The 27,386-nt window shown below is 41.1% G+C and overlaps 2 protein-coding genes across 4 annotated transcripts in view; one reads left to right on the top strand and one right to left on the bottom strand.

The window, feature by feature from the left end:
* On the top strand, positions 1-25,655 carry LOC133446266 (alsin-like). Its single transcript, XM_061724276.1, has 30 exons — positions 1-84; positions 897-1,001; positions 1,288-1,365; positions 1,601-1,819; positions 1,915-2,086; positions 2,791-2,986; positions 3,105-3,170; positions 4,231-4,390; positions 4,602-4,733; positions 6,677-6,805; positions 7,079-7,102; positions 9,453-9,523; positions 10,223-10,289; positions 10,405-10,583; positions 11,439-11,504; positions 11,652-11,750; positions 12,906-13,070; positions 13,918-14,029; positions 15,758-15,835; positions 15,981-16,117; positions 16,311-16,463; positions 18,936-19,050; positions 19,175-19,332; positions 19,415-19,507; positions 20,639-20,818; positions 20,944-20,989; positions 21,114-21,175; positions 21,642-21,791; positions 21,881-21,977; positions 23,894-25,655. Exons 1-30 carry the CDS (start codon positions 1-3, stop codon positions 23,930-23,932), a joined length of 3,432 nt encoding a protein of 1,143 aa, XP_061580260.1. The 3' UTR covers positions 23,933-25,655.
* Positions 1-27,386, bottom strand: part of tsc22d1 (TSC22 domain family, member 1) — a 106,240-nt gene that overhangs the window by 4,645 nt on the left and 74,209 nt on the right. The window lies entirely within an intron of this gene.

Genomic DNA, 27,386 nt, shown 5'->3' with positions numbered 1-27,386 from the left:
ATGACCTCAATATACCTGCTCAAACCCTTCATCCTCCTTTTAAACAAGTCCTGCTCAACAACAACTTATATCCCACTGGTGCAGGTGAGAGTTGATATTGATATGTTATAATGGCTTTGGCAGTAGCTATAATTAATCTGGGAACAGCTTCATAGAGAGAGTGAAGGTGATTTCCCACCACACTGACCTTTTAGGTAATTGAGTTTGTTTATAAGCCACACTGTAAGGATCCTGCAATCACTGGGGCTGTTTTTAGTGTACAGGAACCCTGCATATTTACATAACCATGTTTGTTTCTATTCACATACTCTTGGACTAGCTTCTAAAATCATTATATTTTTAAACCCACTTAAAGGGAATTCACTCCATCCAAGAAAACAGAATTAGCAATGTGCTAAAACCCGAGCGGAGGCAGTACATCAGCTCTTCACACCAACACCTGGAGCCATGTTGTTTAACTTGCATTTTGGCCTTGTTATTTAAGTGTTAGTTTTAATTTTGCTTCTCTCGTTTCAAGCTTTGCATTTTTCTTTTCCTTCATTAATTTGTACATTTATGACCAGATCTTTAACCAAACAAGGCACAGATAACACGATGACTTTTCAGTGTGAAGTACCTTCAAATCTTTAATTAAGAAAAACCCTAAATATTATCAGTTTAAGGTTAAGCAAATCAGTGCTCTCTAATTTTTATAAAGTTGTGTGTAAAGTATGTTTTTGAAGAAGTATCCACCTAAGTCTCCCTATAGTTAGATATGCTTATTGGTCAGACATGTACCCACAAAGAAGTGTTATTTTGTGATGCAAGGCTCAAATAAATGCTATGAAGTACACTTTCTCATGGAAAATTACAAATACAGAAGTCCTGCCCGCATGAGGAGTTAACCTTGCGTCTGTGTGCTCAGACTCCAGCCTCTGTGCGTCAAGTCTCTGACGGGGCACGAAGTGATCAAAGTGGCCGCAGGCTCGCACCACTCGCTGGCTCTCACTGCTCAGTGTCAGGTAACAAACATGCACATATACTCACAAAAAGAAGTACCGATTGGTACAGCATGAAATAACTCCCTTTGACAAACGAAGAAATCCCTGACTGTTCTAATTCATCACATCTACATGCAGCGATGTTCATCTAAACATAAGCCTCACTTTGAAACTCAAAGTGAAATTTCTGCCTGGTTTGAGGAGCACTCAGAGATCTCCTTGTCAAACAGGAAAAGTGGTGCACAGCAATGTAGAAATGAAGGAGCAGACCACATTCTTACGCAGCAACTGTGCTTGCGTGTTGCAGGTGTACTCGTGGGGAAGTAACATGTGTGGACAGCTTGGCCATGTCAACAGTCCCGTCACCGTGCCGCAACAGGCCAAGGTATTTCCATCTTTTCACACTTTGAGGCAAAACAGGTTTTAATTGGTTAACATTTCATACATTTTCTTCTTTTCTTTTAGATATTTGCATCTCAGGTTATCAGTTGTACTCTTCTTAATTCAATAATTTTCATCAGTATATGGTTAAAACAACATGACACATCCTTTTCAACCAGTTTAACCCAAATCTGAGTGTTGTAACAGGGCAGCGGGTTTGTTCTGTGTCTTGGCTGCAGCTGTCCGAGGGTCTCGGTGTCTGGGACCTGTCAGCCGGTCAGAGCCACTCCCTTCTCCTGGCCGATGGTGACTGTGTGCAGCCCGTTCTGCTGTACTGCGGTCAGCAGTTAGAGCCTCTGTCGTCGCAGAGCAAGCAGAGCCGAAGCTCCTGCCAGAGGTCCCCCATCAGTGCAGGGAGTTACACCGTCAGACCCGCGCTGCTGCCCTTCTGCGTCGAGGTTCGTGGGACAAAAGCACATCCCTGAACTGAATTGTGAGGAAGATTACGGGTGTAGAAGTGTATTTAAGCTCACCGACACCAACTTGTGTGCAGATGGGTTACATCAGCAGTGTGTGCAGCGGTGGTCAGATGTGCGCAGTACTGGCAGACCACAACGTGATGGGGTTTATCTCGGCCATCCATGAGCTGGGCTCCAGAGAGAGACAGTTCTACTGCTGGTTGAGCGACGTCAGGAAGCTCCTCCTCACGCCGCTGCGCAACAGAGGTGGGAGGGATTCTGCTGCCTAAATCATTCTTTGTTGATGTGCATTAGGGCTGGGCGATATATCGAGATTTTAATATATATCGATATATTTTCAAACGCGATATGGTACGAGACAATAACGATTTAAAAAAAAAAAAAAAAAAAAAAAAACTTTTTTTTTTTAATGATTTTGATATAGCTTATTTTGTGACAAATTGACTTGAATGTTTTAATTGAGATTTGCACAAATGTTTTGTTATTTGCACAACTGTCAACCTCAGTGGAAAAGTCTGCCTGTTACTGTCTACATTGTATTAATTGCACAGTGTATTTTGATTTAATTGTTATGCAGGAAAGGAATATTTGTTTTATTTTATTCAAGAAGCATTTTTATTCTATATATGCAGGCAGTTTATTTTTATTTCATTTGTTTTATACATTTTGATATTGTGCAGACCTCTGTTAATAAAGGTACCTGTGTGACATTTGGCACGAGGCTTTGTATTAAAACTGACTGTTTTTTTTAAGGGTTTTCCTCAGAAAAAAATGAAGCTAACAGAGATGCTATGCTATAATGCTTTGGGGGAAACTCTAATTATGGCACAGAAAAAATATCGAGATATATCGAGTATCGCCATTCAGCTAGAAAATATAGAGATTTGACTTTTGGTCCATATCGCCCAGCCCTAATGTGCATGTGCTTATGTGTGCCGTCTCCTCCACAGAGAGCATGTGTCCGGCGTTGCGTGAACCGTGCAGCCATCTCTTCTTCTCACTTTGCGAGAGTTTTGCTCACCTGACCACTCTGGTTGGTCGCCATGCCGCATCACTCAACTACTTCCTGCAAGACGCTCGTGCCCGGGATGTCACATCCCTGCCCTTGGTGACACACACAGAATATTTCCTGGACACGTATAAAAAGTAAGGTGTCTTCTTTTTGGTTCCAGGATGATAATACAGCATCACTTTTTGAGTGACTTGTTTTCTCTTTTCATCACGCTGAAAATCCACCAACGTGTCTCTTTGTCTCTGACTCCAGGTATTGTTCTGCAGTCGGCGACTTCCAAGTGATGGGTGGATTCCAGTCGCTTCATAAACTCTCACTGTGAGCTCTGAGTTCTGCTCATCTTTGTTGTCTTTACCTCACATAAAGGGCAAAGTCCTCATTTTCAATGATGCAACATTGAGCTGCAACAAAGGGATCCAGCAGTGTTTACTTTGCATCTGCTGTGAGACCAGCGTGGTGTGTGTGTGGGTGTGGGTGTGTGTGTGTGTGTGTGTGTGTGTGTGTGAGTGAGTGTGTGTTGCATATGCAATGCTGAACTGTTGCATCACAACGTGAATCAACACCATCAACTTATCCAAGGCTTGAATCAAAGCAGCTGGGGTTCCTTTTCCTTTTTTGGGTCATATAAAATCCACTGACCCCTCGTTTCACGTAAACTATTCACACTTTGACTCGTGACCAAAACAGGGTAAGAACAACATGAACACAGTGGTGCCAGGAAGGTCAGAGATTTGCACATAACTTCATCAGCTTGAAGCCCCCCCCCCCCCGTGAGTTTGTACTGATGTTCTAGTTCAAAGTTGAAACACTTTCAAGAACCGAGGAAAGGAAGTCCAATCTCCTTGGTTGAACCTTTGATAATTATTTTGACCTGGATGACTGAGAGTTTACTAAAGCGAAACACAACTAACGTTTGAGTGGCAGTGCAGCACAAACATGTCAGTAAATCCACAGTTCAGATTGAGTCTGTTCTGGAAAGTAAAGACAATCTTTGTCATAGCAGCCAATAATACCCTGCTAATACTTCTGTGGACCAGCAGATGTTTTTATCTTTGTGTTCTGCTGAGAGCTGCTTTCCCGGTCGCTTATCTCTGACTTAAAGCATAGATGGATAGTAAGCAGCCAGATTGGTTGATATAATGTGTTCACATAGGAACCACAATTAAAAATCATCACGTCCCACACACTACTGGTATGAAGACGGCTTTAACTTATATGTAAAAATGTGCCAAAATGAGCAGGAAAAGTTTAACCGCTGTTGTAGGTAATATAAAAATGCCGATCCTCATAATTTTGTCTACTGAAATAAAACACAAAACACTTCCCGACACATATTTACATTATATTTAGGGTTTAAGACATCTTTCTTTCTCTCCAGTGAGTTCTTGTCCGGCCAGCAGGCCGCGCTCTCCCAGCTGCGTGCGTCACACCAGTCCGTCAGCGGGGACATTGATCTGGTGTCGCTGTTGTACTGGCCCCTGCAGCAGCTCCACCACTACAACCGACTGCTGCTCAAACTGGAGGCCTGCTACGACGTGGTGGGAACAAAACACTGTGCTCTTTTCATCCCCCCACCACAAGTTTTGTCTTTTTACTCATATTTCCTCACATACCACATTCTCTGTGTTCTTTTTTTCTTATTTTTTATAAATGCTTGAATTCCTATAAGATGCCACCCAGGTTCACAAATTTTTTTCTGGTTTAGATGCATTGTAAGAGGTCTTTGTGTTTGACTTTTCCTCTCTACAGTTAACTATCGAGTATCAGTTGCTCCATCAGGGTTGTAGTCAGTATGAGGCTCTGTCTCTGTCTCTACTGAAAAAGAAGAAGGAGGCAGAAGCCACCTTCCTCTTCTGGAGAACCCACTCTGGCAAAGCTACCGTGAGTACAGCTATGTCACATCAACCTCTCACCTCTCTTGTGCAATTATTGTGAAATACATTTCAGGTTTCTTATAATCCCAAAATATGATTTAAATCAGACAGAATGGTTTTCTTTGGAGTCTCAACTTCAAAACCAGCTGTTTGTAAGCATTTGTTTCACTGCTCAGGGCTATGAGTGTTCCTCACAGAGCTTCCTGTGCACTCATCTTTTTCTTTTTTTTTTGAGGTTTTTATATGAGCCAGGGCTTGAAAAGCGCGTCTGCTTTCAACAACCTTTTAAAAGTCAAGTTCTCAAGGTTCCCTGACAGCACGGATGATGTGGAGGGGAAACACTGGGACTAAAATCTGCTAGTTGTATAAACCCGTGAGCACATGGAGGACATGCTCGGCCTAAAAGGATTTGCTCCTATTGAACATTTATTCCCCCAATTCCAGTCTCAGGAGGCCAATGTCCTGCTTTTCTTTTCTCTTTTTTTTGTTTTGTTTTGTTTTTCAAGATGTTCAAGATCTTTGCTGCTTCAGAAACTCCTCAAAGTCGGAGGACGTCTGCTGCAAGCGGTGACATGATTGGAAACCATATGTGGTTCTCAGAAAAGGGTGGAATGGTCTCCACAGGTTTGGACTGAGGTGCTGGCTCAAGTGGAGGAGTTTGAGTACCTCAAAGTCAGATGAGCGTGTCATCTGGAGTAACGTACTCAGGACCAGTGGGTTGTGTTGGAGAGAGAGCTCAGCTGATCTGTGGTCGCCTACGGTCAGACAGAAAGAACAAGACTGCAGATGCACCAGTTCAGTGATCCAGGAAAGACTGAGAGTAGAATCACCGCTCCTTCACATGGAGAGAAACCAGTTGAGGTGGTGGTGAGGATGCTCCCTGAATGCCTCCCATAGGAGGCGTTTCAGTTATGTTCATCATGGGAGGAGCCCCGAGCAGACCCAGGACATGCTGGAGAGATTATGTCTCTTGTCTGGCCTGGACACACCTCTGTATTCTCTTGACGGAGCTGGAAGAGGTGGCTGGGGAGAACCAGGTCTGGGCCTCGCTGCGTAGACTGCTGCCCCCATGACCTGAAGTCGGATAAGTGGAAGATGGATGGATGTGAAAATAGAAGGAATTTACAGTACAAATTGCTTTTCAGGCCTCTGGGTGCTCAAAGCCACGTATACCTACTACTCCACACTAGGGCTGTGTTAAAAAAAAATCGATTTTCTGATTCTAAATCGATTCTCATATTAATTCCTAAAAATCGATTTGTATGTCTAAAGATCGATTTTTTTTTTATTTATTTATTTTTTAATCATTACATTTTTGCTTGGTGAACTTTAATCCCAGTAGTCCCAGTAGTTTTGAAAACTCCTGAACTAAATGAACTTTGGAGAAAATGCTGGACATTTCATTTTAAATTTCTAAATGTTATATTAGTTCAATGAAGTTCATATTATCTATATTTACTATAGCTTGTTTGGTTTCTCTGTTATCGGCCCCGGTTTGTCATGAAATACCTGAAAAATGCCGGGTGCTTCATGGCAAGCTGTGTGTCTGGTGACAGAATAAATCAGACAAGCTAAAATAATTTGTTTACTGCTTGAGCTGTTGCAATTTCTTTCTTTTTTTGCACTTTAAATGGATATTGAAATGCCTATTTGAGTTATTTATGTCTTAGTTATTTCACAATAATTATTGTGAAATTATTATTTCAATAGTTATTTTACAGTCATATAATCCAGGCAACACTAACCCAAATTAATATCGAATCGAATCGGATCGAATAAAATGGTGATAATCGATTCTGAATCTTAAGAATCGGAATCGAATTGATTCTTGACATTTGGATCAATCCCCAGCTCTACTCCACACTATTTCAGTCTATACAGTTTATGTTGTTTTAGCCATAGTCCTCATTACATCACACTGATCAGAACATGTACATGTGTGTTCTCCAGGAGGTCCTGCGCCTCTCGCAGCGGCGCGTGGTGTGTGAAAGCAGCAACAGATCTCTGACTCCACAGAACGCTGGCCGGTTCTCCAATCACTGGTTCATACTGTTCAACGATGTGCTGGTTCACACACAGGTAAACACGTGCACACACACCTTCTTAATTACCCATTTACCCAATTATGTGTTGGAACTATCTAACAGCCTTTTAAAAGATCTTTACATTTTCTTACAGTGAACTGGAAGTTGCACTGTTAATACGCCATAAAAACCATCTGCAGAATCTCTTAGTTTGGCTCAGATCAGAGGAAGTTGCTGCATCTGTGTGTGTGTGTGTGTCTTCTAACGGAACTCCTGCTGTTGTCTGTAGAGGACGTTTAAATGTGGCCATTGTGTTTCATTCATTCAGGGTACCATTCCCTCTCAAAGCTTCGTAAGTATACGTAGCATTATTTCACCTTGTTTCCCTTTCAGCGAAGCAGTTTCACGTGAGCTTAAGCTGCAGATACTCTAGCTGGTTTGGCCTCTTCAGTGCTTCCACTCTGATAACTTCAACTCGGATCTGATGGCAAACGATCAAATGTGAACACAGGACTATATCGGTGATCAAAGATGCTCAGAACTCAGAACACATTTATTTTTTTCCCCCATATGAGGTGTTTCTAATCCCACCACTCCATGCAAATGGCTGATGAGTCTAATAAAAATGGACTTGAAGTGGACTTAGTTTGAATAAAGTAAGCAAAACTGACAACAGTGTCTTTATCATAAATTTATCTTATTTCCTTTTTTGTTAAAGCAACACAAAGGAACATTTTTCCTTTATGTTAACATATAATTTTAAATTTCATATGAAGTTAATGTTTCAACTAGGTATTGCTTTATGGCACAGTAGATATTGTAGCAGAAGCAAAACCCTAAACGAGTAAATCTCTCATAAAACCGACCTCAACTCCACGTCTGTGGGGCTTCTTTGTGTAGTTTACTGGTAGGTCTGGTACCGTGGACCCGGGTAATTGTTCTCCCAGCTCCTCCAGCCTGCTGTCCTGTGTTGACATTCATTTCACGCATGTTTTCCTGGTGGCTGTTTCTGCCTAACATTAACTTCACCCCACTGCCAAACAAGCGGCCGCGTGCAGATATGAGTGACGTTTGAGTGATTGGAGTCACTGGATGAGGTCTAGTTGCTTTAGCAGAAGGATGCGCCTCACTGCGGAGCACAAAGATAAAACTCTTCACTGTCCCTCACTGGCCCTCACTGGCCCTCACTGTCCCTCACTGTCCCTCACTGTCCCTCACTGTCCCTCACTGTCCCTCACTGGCCCTCACTGGCCCTCACTGTCCCTCACTGTCCCTCACTGGCCCTCACTGTCCCTCACTGTCCCTCACTGTCCCTCACTGGCCCAGGTGGCAGTTGTTACGGCCGCTACCTCGTTCTGGCCTGTCTCTCCTCTTCTGCTTTGTTTGTGTTTTAGTTTAGAGCAGTTGAATTTAGAGACTCCTCCTGTGTTTGGTGTGGTGTGATGGCAAAGAGGGAGTCGTGGCGAGACTCTGTCTCTCACTTTGGTTTTGGGTTCACGTGCTTTGCTGTGAGTTTTCATGCTGTGTCTGATTGCTTGAGTATTCACAACAGTTTGTAAAATCGGTTCTCTTTTAAGATGCTTTAAGACACTGGTGCACCGCCTGCTTTGGCGGTTGAGCAACCTTGTAAATGCATGAGTAGAGAGAGACACATACAACATTAATCTCTGAGGTGTCAGCTGCACGGCCACTAGCTGAGCAGAAGTTTAACCCTCGTGTTAAACTCCTGCATCACTTAAGACATCTTGAACCCCATCACTCGGTTCAACCACTAAAGGTTGTTGTCCTGCTAGTTTGCTTAAACCTGATCCAGGTAAGTTTTAACACGAGCATAAGTCATTTGTGTAACACAAAGAGACATGAATCTCATCCTACACACTCGTTTTGTTTAACTTTTTTTTGTAATCCATTACTTGTAGTGCATTAGGGACGTGTGGTTTTTAGCCGGCTGTGACTCATGTGACAGGTTGTAGATGATAATAGGATGTCTTTTCATGTCTTGAGTTTGTTTAACTTAAAGTCTAAGCTAATGTTAATAATTATAATCCCAGAACAATCCAGACCGGCTTGATTAGAGGGTTGAGATGTAATAATCACTTAAAACTATCATAAATATTCAAGTAGGCTGCACTGATTGCTGGGTTAATGTTTATGTTGCAGCACACTTGCGGTTTCCAGAGAATTCAACTGCGAATCAGCTAAAGCGGCCCCTGTGCCGGTGTTGCTGTCTGGTTCAACTTCCAGTTTAGATCCAGGGTTAAACGGGAAGCGTTATGGTCCAGGTAGCCCCGTGTTAAAGCAGAGCTAAGCTATCCACATGCTAGGTGCCAGTCCAGTTTGCCCAGATTGTTTCACAGTGGTTACACTCTGGGTCAGAACAGATGTGGAACAGCTTTTAGTTGGTACAGTCGAAGCATGCTTCTGCTTTATGACCACAACAGCAGCCTGGAAACTGCGACAGAGGAGCTGCACATCAAGAAACTTCATTTCTGTAATCTGTTTCTTAACCGTGAAGCTCTGGGGTTTTAAAGCTCCTGGTGCCGTTGGCCAAAACGCAGCCGTAGTTAGACAGTAGCAGTCAGGATTTGTTAATCTCAGGATCATTGATGCTTGTTTCTAATGTGGGAATAACAGAGAGATTGTGACAAAGTATATTTCTGTTGCCTTTTTTGTCTTTTTCTTTTTTTAAATGATATCTGCAGTTCTCCACACATCACGTCTATCCTCTGACCTGTTTGTGGGTGAGACCGGTTTCCGAAGACGGCAGCGGCCTGTGAGTTGGTCCTCGTAGAAATACACTTCATGAAAATGAAAGCTGGCAAGACTAATGCAATCAAAACTCACGGATGTGGCGGTAAAATCTTTGAACCACTGGTGACAAAACACTCGTCGTTCTCACGTGCATCCCACGTGTGCAATGATGCTGTCACCTCGACATGAGCGCGTCAGCTAAGGATGACGCATGAAGGAATCGTTTTGTGAATGAATTTATCTTCTGAAAAATGCAGATTGGCTCACTGATTTGGCCGCGAAAGAAGGTGAGAGACAAGCAGCAAATGAGCTCTCCTTCAACATAAAAGTGCAGAGAAACGAGGCATTCTTTAAATCCATCTTTGAAAGAAAAAATAAAATCTTCAGTGGAAGGATATGCTGGAGGAAGTTGCGTTATTTCTTCAAAGTCAAATCTCTTGGTTCTTTTTGAACCAATATTCCTTAAATTAAGTGTTTGTCAGGAACTTTAGTTCTGCTTAGGTTTGAACCTTGCTGTTTGTAAACCCATGCATCTCTGGGGCTACGATGTTTAAAGTATGTGAAGCATGAAGGCAGCGAAAGTGCTCGATTCCCCTTTGATTATGGGACCTACAGCAGTCTGCTTCAGTGCAAACAGCCTGGTTGCTTTTCTTCACGTTTGTTGTGCACATCTATCCAGCGGGTAATAAAGGAATTATCCTCCTCTTTTGTACATATTCAGCTACGCCATCAAAATAACTTGTCCAGAGGAGAGTTTCACCCTGGTGGCCTCAACGCCACAAGAAAAGGTACTTTTATGGTTTATCCGCTCATTGGGTTACTTTATTTGCATTAGTAATTTAAAAATGCGTACAACATTGCTTGATGCGGACGTCTTCTCCGTCTCCGTCTCTGTCTCTGCAGAACAAGTGGCTCCGATCTCTTAACCAGGCGGTGGATCAGGTGCTGGGTGGTGGAGGTCAGGGGTCATCACCGGGGCTGACGGCAATGTCGCGCACGGCCTCCTACGCCTTCACCGCAGATGAGCGATACAAAGACGCTCTGTATACTGGAAGCTGGCTGGCAGGACGGGTTCATGGGAGGTTAGAGGATCTGATTGTTTCTTAGTCCGTAGGTGTGTTTCTGCAACCCCAAGAATAATATGTTGTACTGGCTTGCACGTGTCCATAGAGCAGGAAATCTAGATCTACTCGCAGATAACATTAGGTTTCAGGATGTTGGCAGTGTTTGTAGCTGAGCTCTTAGATGTCTAATCAGTGATAACAATTACTGCTGTAAAGGTACAACTAGGCAATTAGTCCGATCAATACAAATTGCTAGAAACGATGTCGTCTCTTTTTTCTCATCTAAACAATTAAACTCAGTTGACTTTGTAGTAGCTCTTAAAGAGGCAGATTTACTAAAGCGAGGAAATTAGCGTGCAGTCATAAATTGTAAATATCGCCGATAGGAATATCCAGTCCAGCACTCCAAACTGCTGATCTGCAAATGCCAAAGAGCTTGTTTGATTAAATACCAGAGCTGTGTACCAGAAGCAGCACAGATTAGCGTAGAGTCTAAAAGAAGCAGCCCTGCCGGTGAAAGAGCCTGTGTTTTACAGACAACACGTTGTTTTTGAGCAGGAAAACAGGAGACTGGTGGAGGAGTTTGTCAGACCCCAACCTAATGTGACCTCAGACTTAACCCTTTTGTGTAAATACTTGTTTTTTTATGATAATTCTTTTTTAAATTCAGGATCAGACAGCACCCATCCGAGTCACTAAAAGAGAACATGTTGACAGAAAGCTACAACAAGGAAAACCTTTGAGGCAGTAACTTACCATCCCCCTTTTTGATAGCAACACTGTTTGCACAAAGTGCACAGTGATATTAAATCCACCCCTAAGTGTCTCTCAGGGTAATTAAAAAAATTAATATACATCTTTTTTCTTTTTCAGAGGAACCATGAAGTGGCCAGATGGACGGATGTACAAGGGAAACTTTAAGAATGGGTTGGAGGATGGGTCTGTATATAATATTATTATGATCATTAGTTTTTTTCTTTCTTTTAAACAAAACAGAAAATAGTGGTGCATCATATGAAATGATTTTCATAGCCAACCACAATGGTGTGAAGTTGCTTCAACCTTTCCCTCTATTGTTTCTTCCAGTTATGGAGAATATTTGATGCCCAACAAAGAGTTGAACAAGACGGACAGCTACCAGGGACAGTGGAGAGACGGGAAGATCCATGGATTTGGCAAGTACAAGTCAGTACACGATTTTATTCCTACTTTACCGTAAAGTGGAGAACAAAGGACAAATGACCTCCATGTTTACTGTCCATACCAGTAGACAGTAGGGATGGGCGGTATGGACTAAAAAATGTATCACGATAATTTCCGGCATTTATCCCGATAACGATTAAAAAATACCAATTCAACTCCACCTTTTCAACTATAAATCTATCTCGCTCTCAGATCCGCCATGTTTGTTACACAAATCGTCATCAACGGGAATTTATCCTTCTTTCTTTCTTTCTTTCTTTCTTTCTTTCTTTCTTTCTTTCTTTCTTTCTTTCTTTCTTTCTTTCTTTCTTTCTTTCTTTCTTTCTTTCTTTCTTTCTTTCTTTCTTTCTTTCTTTCTTTCTTTCTTTCTTTCTTTCTTTCTTTCTTTCTTTCAGGCTCATTTCCTTCCTACCTTCTCTTCCTCCTGCTCTCTCCTTCCTCCTTTCCTTGTTTTCTCCCTTCTCCCCTTTTCTTCCTTCCTTCCTTCCTTCCTTCCTTCCTTCCTTCCTTCCTTCCTTCCTTCCTTCCTTCTTTTTTCCCTTCCTTCCTTCTTTCCTCCTGCTCTCCTTCCTTCTTTTCTCCCTTCCTTCCTTCCTTCCTTCCTTCCTTCCTTCCTTCCTTCCTTCCTTCCTTCCTTCCTTCCTTCCTTCCTTCCTTCCTTCCTTCCTTCCTTCCTTCCTTCCTTCCTTCCTTCCTTCCTTCCTTCCTTCCCGTACGTTGTGGATTTAACGCAGAACCATAAATCATTTTTACACAAAAACTTTATCAAAGGGAATTTATCGTTTTTACCGCGAGATGACAAATTCTTATCGTGAGGAATTTTTTGGACGGTATATCGTGAACGGTAAAATATCGCCCATTCCTAGTAGACAGGTTATGTTTACATCAATAAAGGCATTTTGGAGTCACAGAAAAGTCTGATATCTGCTATCAGAGCTGTGTGTGTAAGAGCAGCAGCACCAGATACCGGGACGCAAATGTAAAAGCAGCTCTGGTTGGGCAAAGTCTGGACTCTCGAGTCAGCAACATTAGAAGTGTTGTTTTGAGTGGACAGCGTTAAGAGCATCGTTGCTGTGATCAGTCTGCTAACCTAGAGGCCACATTCTGTGTGTTTGTGTCTGTGTGGGCTGGACCCAGGTACGCCAGCGGTGAGGTGTACGAGGGCTGTTTCTGCGACGGGCAGCGCCATGGTTACGGCATGCTGAGCTCTGGTAAACTGGGCCGGGCTTCCTCCAGCATCTTCATCGGCCACTGGGTTCATGACAAGAAGACGGGATATGGAGTCTACGACGACATCACCAGGTCTGACCGAAGGCTCCGCCTCACATCCTTGTTTAGAGACGGCACTGGAAAGTGTTGCATTCAAGAAATGCTCGATATGGAGCCCATAGATAAGACATGAAGGTATCTTGTTTTAAGCAGCCGTTTAGAGACACCTGCAGATGTAACCTGCAGAAACACTAGTGTAGAAAATAATCTAGAATTCCATAATATTTTTAGTCACAACTCACAAGTCCATACCTATCCAACACGCAGCTCTAATCACCTCAGACCCCCAAAGACTCGCACATCACAATCTCAGTTTAATATTGGTTTCAGAGGATCAAAAATATGGAACTCATTACCTTCATACCTATGGCAATTATCATCCAATCAATTAAAAAAAGCTCTAAAATCAACTCTTTTAAACAATAAATACTTCCCATTGGTTATAAATTGTATCTGCTTTCCAATGCTCTGGATGTATGTAAATGGAGAAAGCCACTTCTCAAGCCCCTGGAGGGTTTTTAGGCTTTCTCCTTCACATTTCTTTCTACTTTTATATTGTATTACAAATGTTTTTTATATGTGAAAACAAATAAACTAAACTAAACTAAACTAGAATGGATTTTCCTCCTGTTAAGATTGAAATAAGATCAATAATCTTTAAAATGTCAACTCTTTAAATAAAAAAATGGTGGCACAATTATATATATATATATATATATATATATATATATATATATATATATATATATATATATATATATAAAACAACAACAGATCTTTCATTTTAATGTGTTGACGTGTTTTTCGTGATTTACAAAGTTAAACTTTAATGCTAGATGCTTTCAAGAAACTATTTTCAGTGTGTGACCTGTATTTCCAGAGGGGAGAAGTACATGGGGCAGTGGCTGGACGACCAGCGGCACGGCAGCGGCGCCGTCGTCACTCAGTACGGTGTGTACTATGAGGGGATATTCAAAGAAAACAAGATGAATGTAAGTGCAGCCTGAAGTATGTACTCGCCTGTGTGGATGTCCAGAGATTCATCTCAAGACATATCTGTAAGAATATTATCTTGAGTCATTTTTAATATGAAATATAAGATATATGTATAAACATCCTTACAGTGTGCAGTGTGTAACTGGGTCACAATTAACTTCAACTGGGGAGGGTTAAGATTATTTTGAAATTGATTTTCACGCGTCAATGTCAAATTAATTTTTATATATTATTGTTGAGCAACGTGCTTTACAACCAAATAAAAATGTAAAATGCAAGAAAGTATATGTGTATGGTTTAAAAACAAACACATTTTCAGTGGTACACAACGTACCAAACCAATCGCTGCAGGACAGGGATGGGTTTTATTTAATGGCTCAAGCAGGAGCATCCAAAAGTCACTATTAAAAACAACCAAGATGGTTAATAGTATCTCAGATCAACAAAGTTTAACTGCAAAACCCACAACAGACATTCGCTGGTGTTCCTGCCCCGCTGTTACCGCGTTACATCTTTTATTGATACTAGTCTGTCTGTTGCTCTGCCTACGTCCTTCATTTCCCTGATCGGTTGTACTTCTATCCAACGCCATGCAGAGACGGTTTCTTCTGCATCCGTTGTGACAGCAACCTCTTTATTTCAGTTCTGGGACAGATTTGGGGAGAGTTTAATAAAGGTTGAATTTTGCACATAAATTATACTAATAAAACTCTGTGTCATTCGATTTTCTTCTTCATGTTAATAGTGGCTCTTTCCTTGTATAGTATACATCGCTTCATTGCTGAATGAATGTTTGTGGGGAATCTTCTTCATCTTGTTATTCCTGGCTTCTTCCACTTTTTTTTATTTGCAAGTTACACTTAGTTATTTCCAGCTGCTGCCTTCGGCACATTTGGTGTTTTACAAGCAAGAATGACGTGTTTATTTTAAAATAGACCGGGGAGGTGAGGTTGAATCACTCAAGACACATTTGGGTCTTGGTTCCACACACGAACATGTAGGCGCTGCCACATGTGATCTCATTTCTCAGGATGCATGTTGAAGCAGGGGCCTTGGAGAAGGCGGTGCTCCGGTATATGAGTCATATATGCTCCAAACCGTGTCTAATATGGTCATTTCAGTATGTTTACTTTGAATAACATATACATCAGTTAGACACACTGGTTTGTAACTGACGAAAGCACATGATACGTGAATTCAGGATTTCTTCTGTGCGTAGTCAGAATGTAATGTTCTATTAACTGTAAAAATGTTCTGGCATAGAATAGAGCCAATAATAATAATCTAGCTGGGGCTGATATGACAGCTGAGGGCATGGGAGACACTGTTTTTCTAATAACCGTCGGCTCCTAATCCTACTCGGACATCACTAAATATCTTAGATCCCCTGGTCAGATCAGTTATCTGTAATGTTGACTTTCACAATCATGAAAGATTTAGAAACAGTTTAGGTGCTTTTAACTGGTACCAAACATCAAACTCCCCTGAAATCCTAATTTAATTGGCCCATGATGGAGATGCCGTGTATTACTTATCTATTGAGTCCTAAATGACACCTCCTGTGGAAATCCCAACCTGAGAACTGCAGCAGCTCGTAGTGAACAGATCACTTTTTTCCAAAGACACTAAAAGAGAAAAAGTTAGCAAAGTAAAATCTGTTGATGAAATCTTTTATTATCTCACCTGTATGTGTGATGTGTTTGATGCTGAGTGTGATCTGTCAGGGTCCGGGCTTGTTGGTGTCGGAGGATGACACAGTTTTTCATGGCGAGTTTTCTGACGACTGGACTGTCAACGGAAAGGTAGAAGACATCCGTCCTCTGGCTCCACGTCTGTAAAAATGTCACTGCGTCAATGTCTCGTGAACTAAATACAAAGAAAAAAAGGATCAGCCAATACTTAAACGGCTACATGTATACTCATAACTCACTGATGACTCTGCTCCAGGGGGTTTTGACGCTGGTGAACGGTGACAGCCTGGACGGCGTGTTCAGCGGAGAGTGGAGCTCGGGCCTGAAGGTGGTGGGAACGTACACCAAACCAGCGTTTGATGGATGTGAAAGCAAAGAGAGAAACATACTGCAGTGAGCCTATTTTCAAACTCTTTTAAACCAAACATCACATCTTGATCTGATTTCATGATGTACAAGGCAAAGTTTTTTAAAGTGTGATGTGCAAAAGCGTTCATGTGATCTGTTATTGTACTAATAACGCATATGTGTTTGTCTTAATTAGTTTGGTGTTTTAAAAACCTTTGACTGTGCGCGTGTACTTCAGGTTGGGTCAGTACGTGGTTGCTGCGGCTCAGAGGTGGATCTGCGTGTTCGATGAGTGCTGGAGTCGACTGGGCTGCGATGCCGCCGGGAGAGGGGAGAGGACCACAGCCTGGGAGAACATCGCTGTTACCATAACAACAGCGCGACGACAGAGGTAGACACACAAGCCGCTCAAGGCTGCAAGCATTAGGTCGGCTTTTACTTCAGGCTATATGTTTCTGTGAATTCTCAACAGTCTCAGCTTTCATTTCTGTATGTTTGATCCGGCACCAAAACAAGCATCTGGGATGTACATTTTTAGAAGTGCTCACGCTGCAGGGGAACGGAGTCGATGTCCTGAGGGCTGTTTCACAAAAGTAGGATTCAGAAATCCAGAATAAGAGATAAATCAGGCTTGACATAGCGGCACAAGTTCATCCTGGCTTCATCCGTTTCACAAAGGCCAAACCAGGCTCAGGAAGTGCGGCTTTGTCAAGCCAGGTGTATGTGATCCAGGTCAATGCGCGTCCACATAGAAACTGCCCCCTTTATACACGGTACACTATTGCACTACTGAATACAACATAATCACATTTAGGGCTGGGGATCGATTCAAATGTCAAGAATCGATTCGATTCCGATTCTTAAGATTCAGAATCGATTATCAAGATTTGATTCGATTCTGATATTGATTTGGGTTAGTGTTATTAAAACAGTTTTTTGAGCTGTTGCATGAATTATATGACTGTAGTTATGCAAAATATTACTATTAGTATTATATTGGGATTAAACAGAAAGTATTGGCAGCTAATGATGCTGTAAGGACCAATCAGCTCCCAGAATGCTGATATAACTGCTTTCAGAAACATGTGGGTCAGAATTAAACAGATCCAGGGCAGCAAATAGAGACGGATGAAATCGGTTTTATTTTTTCCCACATTCCGTTTTTATTTGTTCCATTTTCGGTCTATTTTGGTTAATTTTTTAGCATTTGGTTTTTAGCATTTTTTGCAAATGTAACCCCAAGACAGTATATAAAGTAATGCAATATAGACAATTTATACAATTATAACTTAACACTTTAATGTTTTCATACCTTTAAACATATTTAAAGGCAAAAACATGTAGGACCATTGGGGGAATATCTGAGCCCAGCTCAGATCACCTGTGTAGCGGGAGGGCGTGGCTCTGCGCGGCATCCCCAGAAAGGTGCTAGCACTCATGAAGGTAATTGTCAGGAAAAGCCAACAAGTCGAACCTGTCCCAAAAAAAACTCTCGTCTGAAAGCCCTTCTCATTATAAGTGCTTCATCGTCAACGTCATTCAAAAATGAGCGAAAAATGGAAAATGTCGAAACAGACAGATAAGAAAACAAAATCACGGAAAAAACACATGGGTTTCTCAAACTGATTGAACAGATGAGGCACCAGGCCTAACTAAGCCCGGCTCTCAGCCTGGTCTGGAGCAGACTAACAGCACAGGATATATCGCCATGGTAACTGCTTTTGTGAAACCAAATCCAGGCTTAATTCAGCCAGGATATCCGGGGAAATCCCGGCTTAATCTGCTATCCTGGTTTTGTGAAACAGCCCTCTGGTCTGTGAGGGGGTTTTTTGGTTTCTTTGTTGTTGATTTTTAACCCCTCCTATACATAAACCCGTTTGAAGCATCAAAATCTTTCCCTTAGCTACTTTAGAGCCACTTTGTTCAGGATTCTCACCGTCGTTCTGCATCTGTCAAAGCTGCTGTTGGGACGTCATGATTAAAGTTGCAGTTGGAACGGCTGCATCTAGGCCAGGGGTCGGCAACCCGCGGCTCCAGAGCCGCATGCGGCTCTTTAGCGCCGCCCTAGTGGCTCCCTGGAGCTTTTTCAAAAATGTTTGACTTTTTTTTTCCTTTTTTTTCTTTTTTTCCTTTTTTCTTCTTTTTTCTTTTTTCTATTTTTTTTTTCTCTTTTTTTCTTAATTTTTTTCTTCTTTTCTTTCCTTTTTTTCTCTTTTTTTCTTTTTTTCCTTTTTCTCTTTTTTCTTTTTTCTTCCTTTTTTAATCTCAACATTTCGACTTTTTTCTCGACATTTCGACTTTTTTCTCAACTTTTTTCTCGAGATTGTACTTCAACATCAATCTCGACATTTCGACTTTTTTCTCGAAATTTCGACTTTTTTCTCAACATTTTGACTTTTTTCTTGATATTTCGCCTTTTGCCATTTGCCTTTATTCTAAGGCTTATACATACAAGACTTTTCATTTTTTGCGGCTCCAGACATATTTTTTTTGTGTGTTTTTGGTCCAATATGGCTCTTTCAACATTTTGGGTTGCCGACCCCTGATCTAGGCTGTTGTGCATGTCAAGACCTTGTTTTTTTTTATTATATGTAAAAGGGAAATATAAACTGACTTATATTTGGGTCAATACAGTAACTGGGAAGGAGAAGACTTGAAGCCAAACCAAAACCATACAACTGCATCTGTCGAACACTTCAATGACTTTTTAAGGCTTGCTAGTGGGAAGTGTCAGTAAAGACTCCACCTACTTAAATTAAAGCAGAAATGTAAAGAGATGAATAATGTCTGGATGGTGCCTGGGAACTAATAAGACCTGCCATCTTAAAGAGGTGAATGTGTGTGTGTTTGTGCATCTTTGTAGTCCAGACCTCAGCAAGTCTCACAGCAAAGTTCTGGAGAGTTTGGAGTTTATTCCTCAGTATCACGAACCCGTCACCACTGAAAACTACGACAACGTCAGAAGATACCTCACTAAGGTATACGTGACGTAATGTTCCTAAAGCATTACCGTGAGAGAATTGTTCATTTGTCTTTTATGGTTAGTTTTACAGGTGTTTTAACAGTTTTAAGTGAGAATATCTGCACGTGGTTTCTTGTCAGGCGTGCGAGACTCCTCACCACCCTCTCGGGTGGCTGGTGGAAACGCTGGTGACGGCCTACAGGATGACTTACGTTGGTGTGGGATCAAACCGCAGGCTCCTCCGGCAGGCTGTCCAGGAGCTGCTGGCCTACCTCACACACTTCTACAGCATCGTCAGGTAGATTCACCTCCTCTCTCAACAGATGAACCTTCTTAATAACAGAGAAAAGAATCCTGCTACTTTATTATGTTCCCTGCAGGTTTCTGTTTCCAGGGTTACCAGAGGATGGAAACGTCATCCCAGCACCAGCTGCCTCTAATAGTAGACGCAACTCTGACAGAACAGAGCAATGGTCAGTGTCCACGCACGCACACACGCACACACACACACACACACACACACACACACACACACACACTCCGAATAATTCGAGTAATTCGATTACAAAAAATGGTCGAGGAATTTTCTCTGCCTCGAGGAATCGTTTAATTTCACCAGCTCAAAGCAGGCATTTCTCCCGGACTACATTTAATGCGGCACAGCGCGCTGACGCCGCGCACGTAAAGGAAGAAGAAAGAGGCAGCGGATATGTTTGGTTTTAGTAACATGTCATGCTCAGGCTTAGATATATGTATTATATATCTATGTGCTCAGGCAATGAGTCTGCAATGGCCCAGATGGGAGACACATGTAGCTCAGTGCTTAACTTTTATTTTCAATCCACGCTATATTCTTCTGGTCCGTTCTCCTATATGTTCCCCCTCTAACCCGGTACATACATAGGTTCCTCTAAACATCTGTTCCCTCTACAGTTTTAACTAAAAGAAAAGGCAGAAAATGTCAGAAAAATAAAAATGTAATAAAGCTAACTGGGTAGTTTTCAATTTTAGCTCTGTAGTCATTCATGGATAAAACATCAAGTAGCACTGGTGGCTAGTGTGCTCCAATACAGCAGGTCTCATAATTTTATTTTGAACACTGCCAACACTCAAAATCTTATACTTTAACTTAAAACTTAACTAGAACTTAAAATGTGCTTGACACAAATGAAAGTGCAATTGAAACACGTGGGGAAAACACCCAACCTTTTAAGTTATGTGTGTTATCAGGTGTAATGGCATTTTTAGGTTAGAAATAAGAACATTTCTTGGTAAGATCCATAGTTTTTTGAGTGAAGGCAGTATATTTGGTGAACTGGTGTAAGTTCAGGGTTTTTAAATGCACAGCCATGAACCTACTGTATTATATAATTTAGTCTTAGTAATGTCAACTAACATCTAACATCTTATGTATATTTATAATTGCTCTTTAACTAAACAAAAATATGTTTTATCCGATTAATCGATGGAATTTTCAGTAGAATACTCGATTACTAAAACATTGGATAGCTGCAGCCCTAGTCAGCATGCTGGATGACTCTCAGAACAACAGGATGCATTAAAGTAGTTCCTTGGTCCGTGTCTCACTCCTCTTGTTGTCTCAGTGTTGTGGTGGTGAGCTGCTCCTCCCTGCTGCTCCCTCTGCTGCTCCCGCGGCTCTACCCCCCGCTCTTCACCCTGTACTGTCTGGAGGAGGAGCAGGAGGAGGCCGACTACTGGGATCGCATCCTCCGACTCAACAAGCAGCCCGACCAGTCTCTGCTCAGCTTCCTGGGAGTGCAGGAGTGAGTGAGGAAGCACAACAAACCCACCTCACAGACGCTGTTAGCTTTATGTCTCATTGCCAATGAAAGTCGAATGATTCTTAAGACTCTCGTATGCAATTTCCTTTTCTTTTGGTTCTTCGTAGGAAGTTCTGGCCTCACTGGATGTCAATTCTGGGCGAGAAAAAGCAGGTTAGATACCGCCAACTCTCTCCTCATGTACTTGTTTTTTCATCATATTCTACAGTTATTTACTGAAGAAGCGTTTTTATCTTGCATTGCCACCTGTGACTGGTTGTATTTATGTTGATTGCAGATCGTGTCCAGCAGCAAGGACGCCTGCTTCATTTCTGCCGTGGAGACTCTCCAACAGATCAGGTAGCTGCTACGTGACCCGCTGTGATGCACGACCAGCTTAACAGACATGATTAGTGATTAGTGAAGCAGTGAGATCCACCGATGAAACATCTTCATCTAACACACCAGACAGCTCACAGAGATGCTTATATTTAGCCCTGATTTACGTCTGTCAGGCATGTTTAGCCCTGTTGAGGTGGGATATCAGAGATGATCGTCTGGTTTTTGATGCAAGGTGACATTTTGTGAGGACAATGAAAACTTGCAAAAGAGGCTGTGGATGCAATAACATAGAAATGCTGAAACAAAAACCTAAGTGCGGTGTTTGAACATGAGTATTGTCTATTTACTGTACAGTGAGCGAAATAACCAGAGTCAAATTCCCTGTCTGGCATGTTCAAACTTGACCAATAAACCTGATTCTGATTGTAATTCTGATGAGGGTGTGAATTGATGACTTTAATAGAGACTTTTTCCCTCCAACTAGCACCACATTCACTCCATCAGACAAACTTGTGGTCATTCAGAAGACGTTCGAGGAGCTGACGCTGGAGGTGAAGCCTCTGCTGAACGGTGACTTCCTGTGGTGCATGGATGACCTGTTCCCTCTCTTCCTGTACGTGGTGCTCAGAGCCAGGTGCGTCACCACACCAACACACTCCATAAGGTGAAGCTGCGAGTGAATTCTGTTGTTTTGTTCATGTCACGTGCTGCTCTGATCTGCAGGATCAGGAATCTGGGAGCTGAGGTCTGTCTGATAGAAGACTTGATGGATCCCAACATTCAGCACGGAGAGATGGGAATGATGTTCACAACACTGAAGGTGTGACGAGTTCAAACAGTGTTACATCGCGCAGGTTGACAGTTTATTCACGCATGTAATTTTCATTCAACTTTGAGCCCTCGTACTTCGGGAGGTTCTGATAACTTTTCTTTCCACATTTTAATGGTTTCACCCTTGTAATTTGAAACTGTGTGAAAATACATGGTAATAGCTAAACCCGTGGTCATCAACCCTGGTCCTCAAGATCTACACACCAGATTGTAATTAATGATCGTTATCAGCATGTCCTCAAGGCCTGCAGACGTCTGTTAGTGACACGGTTGGTGTGATGAAGCCGTAAACACCAGAACATGCAGGACAGTAGGTCTTGAGGACCAGGGTCAGGGACCACTGAGCTGATCTAACGGTGAGGTTAAGATAACTTTACACTCACTCCTCAGGTTAAGGAGGAGACCTGAGCTCAGTGCAGGGCCCTCCCGGGGTTGGTAGAGGATGGCAATGCACAGGACTGTCAGTAGGTAGGAGCACGGGGTGGTAAAAATGGGAAAAAAAACAGGATAAAAATATTAAAAAAAAAAAAAAAAGATAACGTTTACACCTCCACCTTGCATGCCCTTGTTTCAATTCAGAATTTCAAGTGTAATTACTATAATTATGTGTGGTCTAAATCCAGAAGTCAAGTACACTCAAGTCAAGTGCTAAGCTGCTAAAGTGATAACTGCCAGTTGTTAGACACTATAGCCTAAAGAAAGAAAAATAAATTACCTTAATTATATATTTATTTATTTATTTATTTATTTATTTCGTGCATGGTAGTGCATAGTTTGACAATATTACAGTAGTACATTTGTACACTTCAATCTACACACCCATGACCGAAAAGGAGCAGGATGAAGACAAGTCTTATTTTACCTGCCCCTTATTCAATACCAAAACAAAAAGAACAGTCAATGTAACCAATATTTACAATAAAATATACACTTAAATAGAACCAACCACATATATCAATAGTACTGTTTAAGTCCCAGCCTATTCATGATCATATAACTTAAATATTTTATCTTTATACATTTTTTTGAACCTAAGTAAATTTGTACATTCCTTTAAATCATTCTGTAGAGAGTTCCACAGTTTTACTCCCACAACCGATATACACATCTGCTTGAGAGTGGTCCTTGCATGCTGATGTTTGAAATTATCTTTCCTTCTATGATCTATAACTTCTGGATTCAAAAAAACAAACAACTGCTGTAGATTACTTAGTAATACTTTTCTTTTTGCCCTATGCATAACTAATAATGTCTGTAACTCAACTATTTCTTTAAATTTAAGTCCTGAATTAATAAATAATCAGTTGGCGTGTTCGCTGTAATTTGCTTTATGAATGATCCTCACCGCTCTTTTCTGCTGGATAAACAATGGATGTACATTGCTAGTATATGTGTTGCCCCAGACTTCCACACAGTAATTGAGATAAGGTAAAATCAGTGAACAATATAAGATTCGCAATGCTTTATAATCTAGTACATATTTTCCTTTGTTCATAACAAAAATACTCTTGGAAATCTTTTTTTTTAACATGTGATATATGAGCTTTCCATGTCAATTTCCATGTCAATATATAAATCTGTGGTTTTGTATAATTTTAGCTGGTCAGGTGCAGACTAATCAATCTCCCGTACAGTTGGCCTGGAAGTGAAGTCAAGCTTTATAGGCTAGTGTTGTACCAGGCTCTAGTATATTTTGTCTTCCGCTGTAAACTTTTGACATTTTAATACTCGGATCAATAGAGATTTTTGTTAAACTGTGCTGCGATCACTGTGTTTGATCATGTCTCTTTACCTCCATCGATGATTCATTAACTGTAAACTCTTATGGCTTTCTAAAATGACTGAACCATCAGCGCGTCACTTCTCCGGAGGTTTTCTAAAAGTGTCCTCGTGTCTCTGCTGCAGGCCTGCTACATCCAGATCCAGCAGGAGTCCACCACGTAGGAGCAGACGGGTCCCAGGAAGTAGCTGTGGAAACAGAAACCTGTGGATTCCCTGGTGTTGAACTGGTGGAAGATGCAGCGAGGCTGCACTGACACCGAGCAGGAGGAGGGAGAGCACTTCCTTCATCTGCTGTTGCAGACGGGATCAGGAGGTTTGACACGTCTCTCCTGGTTTGTTGTTACACCCGTCTCTGCTCCCGTCAGGTCAACTTATCGCCCTCTTGTGGACAAGTTGGGGGAGCTAATTTATCATGTTTGTACATGTGTTATATGTGAGTTGGGATTGTTAATATGCATCAAAAGTATTTAATTCCTATTTTCTCAGAGGTGTAACAGTCATTTTCATGACTTTAAAGTGTTTTTTATGTCCTAGTGTTTTTCTGTAGAGTAATTCGTCAGGCTCTACCGAGTGGTGTAACGTAGATGTAATTAACACATGTTCCTCGTTCATCTGCTTTCAATGAAAACTTGTGAACATTTCAGGCAAAGAGAAACCACTGCATCACTGACAAAGTCTGACACTTGACCGCATTTAAAGGGAAATCAAGGCACTAATCACTAAAATATTAAATATGATTATTTTATTTAACATCCAAGCACTCCTCAAAGGGAACTTTTTAAGGCCTACAAGCTGCACATATTGTTAAAAACAGCAAAACTAACCAGGTCATATAACCACAAACCTTTTCTTGAGAGTTGATTATAATATATAACTGTAAGCTGAACAAACTAAGTGTGTGCTACTGTTGATAGGAGGACTCTTCTATACAGAGACAGCTGTGGAAAATGAAAAGGGATCAATCCTTTATACTTCTTACAGTTTGTTATTCAGAGTATATTTGTGCAGATATTATGTCTATGCCTGTTTAGAAATCAGAAATGTCCTCACACCCTGCAGTTTTTGAGCGCAACCATTGGATGGACGTAGTTTGTCCAAAAGAGACACTAAGATATTGTAATCCAACAGTGGAGCTGATCTCAGGTTTGGACCTCTGATATTCAGAACCAGTAACGCGAGAGAAACAACTCTGTTTGAATAAAATAATGAGTGAATAGTGATCAGGTCATCTCTAGAAGGAAAAATGAATTTATCTGATTGTATTTCATAGTTATGTGTGAGAAAAAGCATGTTGAACATGTGAAAACAGGAGCACATAAGTGTTTAAGCATTTTAGCATCTTAAAGAGACTCGAACAAAAAATATATATATTTTCAGAATAAAAATATTCAAGAACATGTAAAAGAAATGTTACCCTAAAAACTTTGTGGACTGTTGTACATACCCAAAAACATGTTCAAGTTTCATGACTGCCAGTGACTAGAGACCAGCGGCTAAACGCTTCAAATCCGTTGCTGGTTGAAAAGCTGAGACTCTTCAGATGCTGCAGATTTAAGGATGACGTCTGTGACAGTCAGTAAATATTATAAATGATACATTTTCACATCCAGCTATTAAGTGGTCTTAGGTGTCTGACTACAACTGCCACTATTTCATTTAAAAAAATAAAACAAAATAGCTTTTAAAGTATTTTTCTAACTGATTTTATTCATGATTAGAATATAATTTGATACAGACTGATATTTTAAATTATTCCCATCATGTCCCTCAAACTCCCAGACTTTTATTGAATCTGCAGTAGCGGAGCTTGAGTGGACCAGAGACAACTGAGAATCACTGAAACTTGTTTGTTGGTTTCATCAGAACCAAAGCAGTGTGATATCATCAGATGTTCAGCAACTTCTCTAAAACCATCAGCGTTTCTCAACGGGACTTGTCCTTTTTCCCTTCTCAGCTGTGTTTCATGCGTCACCATGCCGGCCGATTCTCAACCTTTCAGGCATCAAACGATATATATGAAATTAAACTCAAAATAACTACCAATAATACTTAAAATTCATCCATCACAAGGAATTTCTATCCTCATAATTTTGTACCAACATTCCTATATTCTTTATGGTATATAAATTACAAGCTTTTGATATTTAAAGTCTGTGTGGAAGAAGGTTTGCGTGGCTGTAGTCAGCATGCTGACACATGTTACATGGCTGCCGTTGTTTGGTAAATCCACATTTCTTGAAGGTTTCACATGTTAAGGATACTGAAGGTGATTATTTTTCTAACCAAGTGTATTTTTGTAACTTCATAACTTTATAGAAAGATGATCATTGCACTGACTGTTTACTTAAATGGACAAATGCTTGCATAAATGAGAATAATTCTATTAAAAAGACAATAAAATTGTTTTGATTCTGGAAATGTCTCCTGATGAATATTCTGTCTCTATTATTCTTGGATTCATGACTGCTGCAACGGTGAACAAACAAAATAAACTAAAAACAAAATAAAAATCTTAGCAGCTACTTTGGTTTATTGTAAAAGGAAACTGTCCCTCAGTTTTTGAAGTGTTTTCCAACAACAATGCACCTGTAGGAGTTTGTTTTAGCACCGTCTTGCTGAAAGATGCAAAGTCTTCCCTGAGAGATTCTCTGCATATCAGCATATATTACTGTTATACTGTATAAATGGGGCCGAATGGGGATCTCAAATTTCTGTTCGTCTGACCGCAGGATAGTTTTTCCCTTTGCCATAGTCCATTTTAAATTATCTTTGGCCCATAGACGACATCGGTGTTTCTGGGTCATGTAGGTGGATTCTAACTTGTGTTTGTGGATGTAACAGTGAACTTCTTCGGTAATGAATTCCACCACGTCTGTTTTTACTGCAGATCAGCAGACTCCATTATTGATTTTTTTTTTTTTTTTTTCAGCCTGAGATTTCTTCAATTTCTTGAAATATTTCGGGGGTGAATGATGAGATCTCTAAAATCTTCACTGTTTCATACTGAAGAAATTTCCAGACTTTTGTAGCCCGTTTTGTGTCCAGCAAATTCAAAATCAGCAAATATTTTTCAATATTTTTTTTGACAAAATATCTCAGTCATTCCATTGTGTATGTGTCTTTAATGTTTTACTGTATTAAATATGGCTTTATAATATTTGCAAAATGTTGCATTTACCCCAGCGTCCAAAATTTTTTGGAATTGGGGGATTTACGTATATTATCATAGGTACACTGACATCTGTGCTCCACTGCTGGGTGTTATTGTGTAATGGCATAAAGTGGACAACAGGAGGAACCAGAGTGTGAGGATGTGGAGAGGGATGGAGCGTTTCTCAGGAGTTTACCTGCAGGAAACAGCAGCCCATTCCTGCTGAAGAAAGGAGCGACAAAACTCCTGAGATCAAACACAAGCATCAACCACAAGCCATGACAAGGAACCAAGAGGCTGCAAAGCTGCAGAGAAGACTGATAATTGTGCAGTACGGTACAGTTCCTATGTACAGTGATGTCTGTGTCTCTACCATGACATCCTGCTGTTTCACTCAGGCTGTGATGCTGTTTAGTTCTCCCTGTGAGACAAACGTACCGGTTCTACACCTGCCCAAGGAGTGTG

This window comes from Cololabis saira, chromosome 6, assembly GCF_033807715.1.
Source record: "Cololabis saira isolate AMF1-May2022 chromosome 6, fColSai1.1, whole genome shotgun sequence".
Lineage (NCBI taxonomy): Eukaryota > Metazoa > Chordata > Actinopteri > Beloniformes > Belonidae > Cololabis > Cololabis saira.
The sequence above is the reverse complement of the archived record's forward strand: the minus strand, read 5'-3'. Positions and strand labels throughout refer to the sequence as shown.